The following is a 12,364-nucleotide window of genomic DNA, read 5'->3' on the forward strand; positions in this document are numbered from 1 at the left end:
TAAATTATCCAATTATTTTATGTCACTATTATATGAACATTACATTTGTCTAATTATTCTTTTGGTTTACATTTTCAAATAATTTCATATCTATATACCTCTTCTTTGAAGATGACTCAGAAGACTGCAAAACTACCCAACCTGAAAAGGAAGACATGAGTGATGACGAGTACCAGACACCCTTAGCAACTCCACCAGAGGAGTCTCCACCTGAGCTTGACATGCCTTTGAAAGACTGGCTAAAATGTCCTGAGCTTCCCAGCCTCAGATCACCTGAAAGTACAAAGGCCTATAGTAGAAAGCTTTATGAAAGATACTCCTTGTCCTTTAACGATCTTCAGATAATGGTCGGTCGCTACAAGGACAATTGGAAAAACCTTAACGAGAGTGAAGTAGGACCGACTCACGTGGTCGAGAAATTTAATGTGTTGTTGCAACTGGAGCAGAGATTGCGGTACACTTCAGATCCCCAGCTCCCAGGGGCTGTGTTGTCAGGAACCCTGCCTGATCTGAAAGTTCATATTAACCTTGAGAAGATGACAGCTTTGAGGAGTTGTCTGGCTAGGCTCAGCAGTCCAGCTGGGAATGGAGACAAAGGCCGAGATAAGGGGTCAAAGTCCCCCGACCCTCTTACTCTCCGCCATGAGAAAATCTTTCAAAGAGAGGACAGCTCCTGGAAGATCCAAGGTTCAGCAAAGAACTTGACACAAAGTGTCATAACTTTAGAGCAGCACACAAGGGAAGTCTTGGTGGAATCCCGTTTACTGTTGGCTGAATTCAAAATAAACTATATGCAGCTTGGTGTGGAGAGTGATGGCCGGTACATATCTGTTCTCAAGGTATTTGGCACAAATGCCCATTTTGTCAAGCGACCTTATGATGCAGAGGTCTCTCTTACTGTCCACGGTCTTCTTCTGGTCGACACCCTACAAACCTTTGGCTCAGACTTTGACCTTTTAGTGTCATCTCATAAAAATCTCAGTTTTGACATCCCCACTGGCAGTCTTCAAGAGAGCCAGCCATCTTCCTCAATGTCATATGAGAGCAGATCTTCAGACCAACAAAGCCATCACACTGAGTCATCAACAGGTTTGCGGACCGATAAAATCAGTTCCCTCAGTTCCTGTCTCAAGGATAATGAAGCCCTAATCAAACTTGAGTACCAGTTTGTGAGCTCAGATTGCCCTTCCATGAACCTGGACAGCTCCCTTCAGGTAATAAGCATGCAAGTCAATAACTTGGACATTATTCTAAATCCCGAGACTATGGTGGAACTCTTGAAGTTCCTTCAAAAGTCTTTCCCCAAGGGAGAAACCAATTGGACATCATCATTGCAGCAACCAACAACACAGCTCTACACTGAGGAAGATGATGGAACATTTCGGTCAACATATGACCAAAACAAGGAGCTAACTGTAGAGATTCATCGACTTAACCTCCTTCTCCTTCGAACTGTGTCCACGGGCACTGTCTTGGGTGCTGAGAAGAAAGGTTTGAAGATTGCCACTGCCAGCATCACTGGCACCAGGGTTAATGTTTCCATAGGTAGTCGAATGGACATTAATGGGTCACTTGGTGCCATTCAGTTGGTAGACTTGACCCAGGAAGGAGGCCGAAGCCAGTTTGTAGTGAGCATTGGCAATGCAGAAGACTCATTAACTGATGAAGTTCTAACTTTACTGGCTGACAAAGAACTTTCTCCTTCAGAAGCTTTGAATTTCCGCCTGCGAGAGAATTCCCAAGGGGACTGCACTTTACATCTGCATATGGCATCCTTGCATTACAACCACTCAGCCAAGTTCTTGACGGAGCTGAGTCTTTCTGCTAACGAGGTAGAGGACAATTTTCGCTCTATGTTGAAAAGTGCTGCCACCAAAGTGTCAACAGTTCTTGCCACAAAGACAGCAGAGTACAGTGGTATGTTTTCACTCTTTGAGACTCCCTCACGAAGAAGTCGAACTCAGAGTTGGTCTTATCCATTGGAGGATGAAGAGGATATTCCCATGCAGGAAACGGAACCTACCTTAGACACATTCTTTGTAAAGTTGACCCTAAATATAAATATTGAATCACCAGTAGTGTCCATTCCTCGCAAACCTGGACACCCTGAACTGCTGGTGGGGCACTTGGGGAGTATAACTATCCAGAATTTTATTACTGGCCAACATTCTGAAGGGGAGAGACTGCAGGTGTTTGTCAAGGATATTCGGTTGTACTCCCTAAACACAAGTCATTTGGTTTTGAAGAAAATGCAAAGACTGGACAAAAATGGCGGTATTTCACCCTCTCCTAACAGCAGAAGCATCAGTCGTGATGAACCACAGTTCACACGTCATGACTTCTTTGAATACCTCAGTCAAGGAAAAGGTAACAATATTAGTACTAAAAACTTCTAAGTACCATAATCTTACTAATGTAGTATTTTTTTCTTCACCAGCCTTCCATATATTAAAAGACACCACCATACAGTTTACCCTGGAGAAGGTCTCCATCAATGATGAAATATATACTTTTCTCACCTCCAAAGAGCCATGGAAGACCACAGGGTTGTTGAAAGTCGAAGGAAAATTTGTCACACCAGTTCAGGTATATACTCGATTGAAAGAAAGTACAGTGGTACTCGAAGCTGGACCATAAACCATTGTGTGATGCTGGTATACCTTTGATTTGGACAAAGTTTCCCATTGTGTTCAATTACATTTGTAGTAGTTCACTCCAGAGTCAACTGTCACCATCATAAAACCTATCTGTACAGGCAATGTTATAAGTAACATTTGTTATTTAAGTGTAAACAGTTAGTTATCCAGCCTATTAGTCTGTTGAAAACCATAATCTTTAATTCTTAAATATTTAAATACTCTCTTTACTCAACGATGACTCATTGTAATAAAATGATGCGCCTCATGGATCTTATTTTAGTACAAATGTAAATTAACCCCTAATTTGATGTAAAACTATACACTGTATAAATTGTCTGATTGGGGAATATGTGTTGTATGAACTAATTGTCATATTTTTTCATTTTTTCCCCTTTAAATTAATCCTATGTGATTAACTGATTTTAATCAGTGACTTTCATTCTTGGAAATACACACACTTACTTACTAGTTTTTGGTTTTTATTTTACATACTCCAAAAGATTGTGTGAGTTAGTACAGCCCTGGGTTGCCTGTAGACATTTGATTAGGTTATTCTTCTCCCAACTCTCATGAATAATCTGTGTGCATTTTAATTTGCACATTACCAGTTAGTCAGCTCTGCTTGAGAGCCCCATCGACAGCAATATTTTGCCAAATGTTTGTCTAAACTCCAAATTGGACATCATTTTAAAATTTCAAGATACAACTGTATTTAATAAATGGTAAGTCCTCCCTTGAAAATGCAAAAGTTGGACGTAACTATCACAGTGCCAGAACGATTTGTGAATAGATGTAATGATAAAACAAATCGAATGAATGTAAAAGATTTATACATGGAAAATTTAATTTAACATGATTAATTAAAACAATGTTGTCAAAAGTTGGGCAGTAAACGTGTAACATTCAAGAGAATTATTGTTATTATTAGTGGAATTTAATTGAGAACAGGTTGCCCCAGGCTGTAAAAACGTTAATTATTGTGAATTCACCATGACTACTGATTTAGCATAGATTTTTAGATTTTCCCAAAATACAAAGTAATAATATAAAATTTGCTTTTGGATAAAATGTCTCCATTAATATTTAACTCTCTGGTTATAGGTGTTCCTTTGTAAGGCTGTGTATGAACAGGTCCTCCAGACGCTTGATAATTTATTTCTCATCGAGGAGCAACATGTTTCACCCAGTCAACCTCCAACACCCCCACCACCAACTCCTTCCTCCTCCAGGCCTCACCGCTTTCCTGACCCCCACGGAGGACTGTTTGCTAAGGATCCTCCCTATATGAGTTTATCTCACTCATTGCTCTCCTCTCCTTTGCCTCTTCAGTCTCAAAAGCCAAGTCCTGATTCTCCTGCATTTACTCAGCTGAAAGTGTCTGTTCATGTAGCAGAATTGCAAGTCCAGTTAAGTGCTGACCTTACCCAGGGCTCACAAGGCTTAATCAGTCTACAGTTTCGTGACCTGGAGGGAGAGTTCACCAAAGAACATCCGCATGTATTAGAAGTCCAGCTAATTCTGCGTTCACTGCTCATGGAGGATCTCCTAGAGCAAAATCCTGAGCATAAACATCTTATGGTGTCCCGTGGAGCACCAAAGCCTTCCACTTTCAGTCAAAAAGAGTACCTCTCTCATAGCTGTCCATCGACAACAAATGCCCAGTACCCAGAAATGCCTCGCTCTCTGCCTTCCCACATGGAAGAGGCCCAGAATGTCTTCCAACTCTACCAAAGGCATGCCGGTACTCCTTCAGCAAGTCATCACAAAGCTAAGAAGGATTCTGACTGTCCCAGCACTCCCCCACCCTCCCCTACTCATCGTTCATCTTCCCCTCAACCGACCTCCGAATTTGATGAGTCATTAGTTCACATCAACGTGTTGCTGGTGGATCAGAACCACCCAGAGTTCAAAAGCCGTTATGGCAGTGTGGGACGAAGCATCGATATCGACTTTAACTGCCTGGATGTATTAATCACCTTGCAGACCTGGGTAGTCATCCTGGATTTCTTTGGTATTGGCTCCACAGCCAATAATCATGCAATGAAGGTGCCTCCTAGTTCCCCTCAGTATGTGCCAGGACATCGTCTCTCTGAGTCAGACTTCACTGAGGAGGACCCAAACGAGGTTTTCAACACCAAATTGGACCTTAAGGTAAGTCAGTGGAAGTCAATAAAGTATGAGAGTCAAAAGGGAGGACTAGAGTGACATAAATATTGGCTATCAGAATCAGAATCATCTTTATTTGCCAAGTATGTCCAAAACACACAAGGAATTTTAGTTGGAGCCGCTCTAGTACAACAAACAGTCAATTTACAGAACACTTAGGGGACATAAAGACATTGACAAAAAACAATTGTGCAAAAAGATGCAGAGTCCTCTAGCACTTAGAGCAGTTCGAACGACTAATATTGCAATAGTCCGGTGCAATGACCATTGTGCAAAGGGCGCTGAGACTTCAAGGAGTGTATGCGGTTTAAAGTGACGAGTAGTGCGATCATCTGGGACAATGTCGGTTGTGCAAATGTTACAGATACTCCTCAATCAGTGTGCAAATGGAGCAGATGCTACTCTGGCATGAGTGGCCAGTATATGCAAATAGTGCAGCATGGCGAGACAACTGATGAATACTCCAATCAAAAGGTCCGAAAAAAAAAATTTAAACTAGGTAGCGCTTGCTGCATCCAGACAAATTCTGTCATTGGGGAAAGAAATATTGTATAACCTAGTTGTCATATCTTTTCTGCCAAGAATTTTAAAATATTTGTTAAATTTTTCATTCTTTGAATCTCATTAGAGCAACTGATTTTCATTAGTCACTTTAATTGTTGGCATTTGTTGATGCATTTAAAATATAAGGAAATGTGCCCTCTTTGAGCTGTCACCTTATTGTGGTGGAGGGGTTTGTGTGTCCCAATGATCCTAGGAGCTAAGTTGTCTGGGGCTTTATGCCCCTGGCAGGGTCACCCATGGCAAACTGGTCCTAGGTGAGGGACCAGACAAAGCACAGCTCCCAAAACCCCTTTAATGACAAACAATTCAGGAAGACGTTTTCCCTTGCCCGGACGCGGGTCACCGGGGCCCCCCTCTGGAGGTCGGGCTCGAAGGCCGGCCTGCACCCGTGGGGCCCGGCCGGGCACAGCCCGAAAGGGCAATTTGGGTCCCCCTTCCCATGGGCTCACCACCTGTGGGAGGGGCCATAGGCGTCGGGTGCAGTGTGAGCTGGGCTGTGGCCAAAGGCAGGGACCTTAGCGATCCGATCCCCGGCTACAGAAGCTGGCTCTCGGTACGTGGAATGGGAAGGAGCCCGAGCTGATGTGTGAGGTCGAGAGGTTCCGACGAGATATAGTCAGTCTCTCCTCCACACACAGGTTGGGCTCTGGTACCAGTCCTCTCAAGAGGGGTTGGACTCTCTTCCACTCTGGAGTTGGCCACGGTGAGAGGCGCCGAGCAGGTGTGGATATACTTATTGCCCCCCCGACTCGGCGCCTGTACATTGGGGTTCACCCCGGTGGTTGAGAGGGTAGCCTCCCTCCGCCTTCGGGTGGGGGGACAGGTCCTGACTGTTGGTTGTGCCGATGCACCAAACAGCAATTCAGAGTACCCACCCTTTTTGGAGTCCTTGGAAGGGGTGCTGGAGAGCGCTCCCGCTGGGGACTCCATCATTCTGCTGGGGGATTTCAATGCAATGACAGTGAGACCTGGAAGGGCGTGATTGGGAGGAACGGCCCCCCCAGATCAGAACCCGAGCGGTGTACTGTTATTGGAGTTCTGTGCTCATCACGCGTTGTCCAAAACGAACACCATGTTCAAGCATAAGGGTCTCCACACGTGCACTTGGCACCAGGACACCCTAGGTCGCAGTTCAATGATTGACTTTGTGGTCGTGTCATCGGACTTGCGGCCACATGTCTTGGACACTCGGGTAAAAAAGGAGCTAAGCCGAAAGGAGAAGCTCTCTACTTTCCTACCCTCACCTATGGTCACAAGCTGTGGGTCATGACCGAAAGAACAAGATCCCGGATACAAGCGGCCGAAATGAGTTTCTTCCGCAGGGTGTCCGGGCTCTCCCTTAGAGAGAGAGTGAGAAGCTCGGTCGTCCGGGAGGATCTCAGAGTAGAGCCGCTGCTCCTCCACATCTAGAGGAGCCAGATGAGGTGGCTGGGGCATCTGATTCGGATGCCTCCCGGATGCCTCCCACGTGAGGTGTTCTGGGCACGTCCCACCGGGAGGAGAACCCGGGGACGACCCAGGACACGCTGGAGAGACTATGTCTCTCGGCTGGCCTGGGAACGCCTCGGGATCCCCTCGGAAGAGTTGTAGGAAGTGGCTGGCAGAGGGAAGTCTGGGCGTCCGTGCTAAAGTTACTGCCCCCGCAACCCGACCTCAGATAAGCGGTAGAAAATGGATGGATGGATGGATGGAAATGTGCACACTTTAGTTTTCTATTTTTATTTTAATTATCTCTAAGAATTGTGTGAGTTAGTAAAGGCCTGGACTGACTACTAACTGTCATATGAATAATCTGTCTGTATTTTAATTTGTAGGTTCATTCCTTGTCTCTTGTACTGAACAAAGAAGGCAATGAGCTTGCCAGAGCCACTGTGATAAAATTATCTGCGCATCTGGAAATGTTGGGTATGAAAAACATTTTGAAATTAATGTTGCTTGACATGAACACAAATTTCATGAAACACTCAAAGCTGTTGTAATATTCTTAAATGTTTCATTCCCTAAATTCTAGAGAGCAACCTGGTATTGACAGGCAGTTTGGGAAGTTTGTCCCTCAGCGATCTGACCCCATATGGCGATCTCTACCGGGAACGTTTCACAACACGTGGAGGAGAGGCTCTAATATTCAACATCCACAGGTACAGATCACAGAAGTACAATTTCTACAGTCCTTTCATACTTGTTAGCATTTTAAACATTTGGTCACCATTATATTCCGTTTCAGATATGGTGTGTCAGATCCTTACCTGGAGCGTGAATATGACGTCAAGGTTTCTCTGCTGATGGCCTCAGTGCAGTATGTCCACACCCAGCGCTTCCAGGCTGAGGTGGTGGCCTTCATCCAGCACTTTACACAGTTACAGGATGTCCTTGGCAGGCAAAGGGCTGCGATGGAGGGCCAAGCTGTAAGTAACACAGGTCTCCATGCTTGGAAATGCACTATTGGCAAAAGTATTTGCTCGCCCTGCAACTTGACCTAAGATAAGCGGAAGAAAATGGATGGATGGCAATTTAGAGTCTTCAGTTAACTTAACCTGCACGTTTTTGCACTGTGGGAGGAAAGCCAAGTACCCAGAGTAAACCCACGCAAGCATGGGGAGAGCATGACAACTTTAGATTAAAACCCAAACCCTTGACTGTGTGGCAGGCATATCTGACATTTAATTCATTTGGACTTAAATACACGCATCAATATCAATAATAGATCACTTTTTGTACAGATTTCTCTTTAAGACAACAATCCCTCCTGAGCAAGTGTTGGATTTCTCTGAGTTAAGGGAAAACAGTGAAAACCCTCACCTTTTTGTCTTCTCTATATCTTGTATCTTTTTGCAGATACGGGACCGTCCTCAACGGGCATGCAGGGTTCTGCTAGATATCGAAGCTGGCGCTCCAGTCATAATCATCCCAGAAAGCTCAAATTCAACAAGGGTCATTGTAGCAAATCTTGGCCAGCTGAGGCTGCTGAACTGCTTCTTACCTGCTGGGGCCTATGGCACTTTCTCCGCTCGAGACAAGGTAGAGAAAATGACCATGGCACATGCCTTTTTCCCTTCTCTGGTGAGTCATAGTCCTCAATTGTTGATCCAAGCATTCACTCTAATTCTAACCCCTACCATATTGTTGTTTCAATGATGAACTCACCAAGATGAAAATGAAACAAACCACATGGAAACACTTAGCCTCTCCAGTCTTTTAAGTAAATAAATAATCATTAAGTAATTAAATATTTTGGGGCCAAGGACCAGAGGGCCGTTGATTCATGTCTCACTAAATACTTTATTGGGATTGGTTGCTGGCGTAGTGCTTTCACTTTCTGATTACAGTTTGTTTTCCCTTGAGCAAACTCGTAATTGTTTTAATCACTCATTTTTTGTGCTACCTGCTCACCCTGACATCTTTCTTTTTGGTGCATCCTGTTTGTGCATGTATGCGTTTCAGGCTTGTGTGTATAGCATGACTGTATTATTTTAAGAAAGACTGTATTCTTTTAAGAAAAAATAACTAAGTCCAAGAAATTACCTTTAAATCTTGTAATATTAGACATGCTTTCCGGATTAGTTAGGACTGTATTACTGAGCAGAGTCCAGAATAGAGGGTGTTTCACATTGTGGAGTTTGTAGTTATAATTTTTGTGGTGGAGTTTTATCAACAGGCTCTGAGATCATTGCTTGGCATTTTAAATAATGTGCACTTAACTAGTGTGAAAAGACATTGCCATGAACTAACTATATATATATATATATATATATATATATATATATATATATACACACACACACACACACACACACACACGTTTTCTATATATGCACTCATATTCTATGAGTGCTTGCCGGTTCTACGGCAAGCACTCATAGAAGACTGGGGCATTTGGGGTGGGGGGGGGTGAATATGACGACTGTACCAGACAAAAGCACATTTTGTAATGGTTAACCCATGTAGTAATTTTGGCCATTGCTTTTGGTAGAATCAGGCACTTACATTCCAGGCACTACAAGGTATTGTTTCTATTACTATACGTTGGCAGCTGGGTTTTCAAGCATGCAAAGCTAATAACATATGGGTGGTACACCACTTATTTGTCTTAGCTGCGTCATTGTTGTTTTTAATTTCACGTGTTTATATTATCCTCCACCACAACTAAAACCCCATTTCTAGTGAGGGAACACGATCGATCATTGTGCTGCCACCAATATTCTTCACCTGCCTTTTTTGCTCTTTTAGCCACATTACTTAAAGCCCATACATACAGAATACAACAGTAAAACATGCAGTTAAAATTAAAATGTTATTCCTTGAAAACCTGCTGCAACATTATTGGTTGATTTATCTTTAAAAACAATGCAGTTGAACTAAATTTCAGTCGCTCTTTCTTCAGGATTTTACCTATTTCCTTTTTATTGGCATAGCTGCATAGCCCTGGTTTGGTGATAAATTACTGTTGTACTGTTGCTTTCTCTTAAAGAAGGAGCCCACACAAAATGAAGCAGCGTGGTCATATGAGCAAAGATCACATCAAACTTCCCCCAGCAGCGTCATTGCCTGGACTGATGGCAGCACACAGCCTGCTAGAGCTCAGGAGGGGGGTAGTAGCCCGATCGCCTCAGGTAAGCTTCCCTAGGATGCCTAGTTTGGGGGGAAAAAAACTTTTATTCCTTAGGTTTTGGCCTGATTGCCATTCTCAGGTCATTACTGTAAAAGCTATAAAACATGGAAATGTTTTTTGCCTTCAGAAGCCCGTGTGTGTCTTTTGGATTGCATCACTCTGGACCTGCAACAAATGGATATATTTGCTGCAGAGCGTCTGCCCAGGAAACCGTGTGACAGAGGCTGTAGTGCCTTTGAAATCTCAGATGTTATTTTCCCGTCTTACTGTGTCCATCGGATGGGAGGAAACCTGCTGAAAGAGTGCTGCCGCCTCCAGCTTAAAGTGGAACGTAACCTGGATAGGTGATTCCTACTTTATTTCCCTTATTTTTTTTTTTTATAATAAAATTAATGTTACTACTATTCTTGTACATGGGTAACAATTCAGACATTTTGTAGTGTAAGAGTATTTAATACTTTTATTTTTTTTTAAGTTTGATTAGTGTTGGTATTGCTATCATGAATTGAAATATTGAGCCATGAAATATTTTAATGACTGGATTCACCCAGTTTTCTTTTTCAGTTTTGATCAATATCACATACGTCAGAATCAGAATCATCTTTATTTGTATGTCCAAAAAAACCAAGAATTTGTCTCTGGTAGTTGGAGTTGCTCTTGTATGACAACAGACAGTCAATTGACAGGGAACATAGAGCTGCAATGTGTTTTGGGGTGATAATATTCAAAGGTTGCATAGATTTGCTTGTTCACATCAGTGAAAATTGTGCCCCTGGTTTATTTACAAAAGCAATTTGTAAAAGTTTGAACAAATACTGAACAGTAACTAATCTTTTTATACATGTGCTTGGGTTTCTTGATATTTTTTTAGTGAGCTGAGTCATGCAGTTCCTGATATGACTATCTATGGCAGCCTGTCATCAGTACAGTGCTCTCTTGATCCAGAACACTACCAGCTGATTCGAGGGCTGCTGGAAAACAATCTTGGAGAGCCTGTTGAAGAATTTCTGCGTCCCTTCAACCTGCAGGACCCCAGTACCTATGTAAGACAGCTGACACACCCGCACATTAAAGAATTGTCATATACAACAAAAAAACATTTCTCATGGCATAAACGAAGTGTACTGTGCCGCAAACATTTTGTGCCTTTAAAAAAAAAAAAAAAAAAAAAGGTGATTATTTGTTTTATGTTGAATAATGTGGAGTGACAGCAGAAAAGATGGGGGCAAGAGATGGGGCGGGGGGAATAATCATAGATTCTGTTTCTCCTCAGACGGTGTTAAGTGGTGATGTCTTCACCAACTTGTCAATGCTCGTGGATATGATGGATGTCAGTTTGGAGCTCATGGACAGCAGTAAATCACGCTCATTAGCAAGGTTGGTCTTTATAGTTCTATTATTGTTTTACATACATACATTATTTTTCAGATGTGTCCTATTGTTAATTACAGTGTGTAAATTATTTTAATAGTACAGTGTTCCCTCGCCACTTCGCGCTTCACGTTTTGCGGCTTCAGTGCTTCGCAGGTTTTTCCAAAATATTCATTAAAAAATAAAATAAATAAATACATACAAAATACAGCCATATCAATAATCTTCAATAAGGACGCGAAACGTGTGGTAACGCCGCGTAATAAGAGAATTGTGAAAATGGAAGCGGCATTGGCATTGTGGATTGCTGATTGCAGGGAAAATACAGTGAGTTTGGACACTAATATGATCAGGACAAAGGACAAACCTCCCCACCAACACAAGCCTCTTCGCCTCTCTCAGAAGGCAATGTTGATGAATGTTAATTACTGTATAATAAATGTTAATTACTGTATAAGGTTTTATAATTAAATATTTAAGTAAATATGTGTACTGTTGTAATCTTTGTCTCAAATATGTAAAGTATAAATACTGTTTACATATTTTAAACATTCTGGTACCCACATACACGAAAATTCCTCGGGGGGGGGGGGGGTGGGGAAAATCCTACTTCGCGGTTTTTCACCTTTCACGGGGGGTTCTGGTCTCCATTAACCGCGTAAAATGAGGGATCACTGTATGTAGAGTTCACCACATACCAAATAAATACTTATACTTAGTCAACGTTTTTATCAATGACTAACAGTTATTATCATTCGCAAACAGATCCTGAAGTAGTTGGACAATAACTGTACCTGTTCAAATGACCTCTTGTGAGTCAATTGTCCAAATACTATTAAGCCCTTGAAAAGGGCTGTAATTCTTAAGCGTTAAATACAATACTAGGGGTGTAACAGTTCACAGAAGTCACAGTTCGCTATGTACCTCGGTTTTGGGGTCACGGTTTGGTTAAAGGCAAAAGCAACAAAAAGTACCAAATGCATAATTCTAGGTTTCTTTTCATTTACAGCAGTTG

General features: G+C 42.4%; 1 protein-coding gene across 7 annotated transcripts in view; it reads left to right on the forward strand.

Moving 5' to 3' along the window:
- vps13d (vacuolar protein sorting 13 homolog D) overlaps positions 1–12,364 on the forward strand; it is a 116,219-nt gene that overhangs the window by 28,705 nt on the left and 75,150 nt on the right. For 4 of the 7 annotated variants that reach the window (XM_061686772.1, XM_061686805.1, XM_061686773.1 and 1 more), the window contains exons 20-30: positions 112–2,367; positions 2,438–2,586; positions 3,741–4,790; positions 7,184–7,274; positions 7,381–7,507; positions 7,594–7,774; positions 8,205–8,429; positions 9,838–9,979; positions 10,106–10,322; positions 10,850–11,021; positions 11,252–11,355. In XM_061686772.1, coding sequence (XP_061542756.1) covers positions 112–2,367; positions 2,438–2,586; positions 3,741–4,790; positions 7,184–7,274; positions 7,381–7,507; positions 7,594–7,774; positions 8,205–8,429; positions 9,838–9,979; positions 10,106–10,322; positions 10,850–11,021; positions 11,252–11,355 — 4,714 coding nt within the window. The remainder of the gene's footprint in view (positions 1–111; positions 2,368–2,437; positions 2,587–3,740; positions 4,791–7,183; positions 7,275–7,380; positions 7,508–7,593; positions 7,775–8,204; positions 8,430–9,837; positions 9,980–10,105; positions 10,323–10,849; positions 11,022–11,251; positions 11,356–12,364) is intronic. The other 3 variants (XM_061686775.1, XM_061686784.1, XM_061686794.1) reach the window with 3 other exon arrangements.

The sequence above is a fragment of the Phycodurus eques genome, chromosome 1 (genome assembly GCF_024500275.1).
Source record: "Phycodurus eques isolate BA_2022a chromosome 1, UOR_Pequ_1.1, whole genome shotgun sequence".
In the NCBI taxonomy this organism is placed as follows: domain Eukaryota; kingdom Metazoa; phylum Chordata; class Actinopteri; order Syngnathiformes; family Syngnathidae; genus Phycodurus; species Phycodurus eques.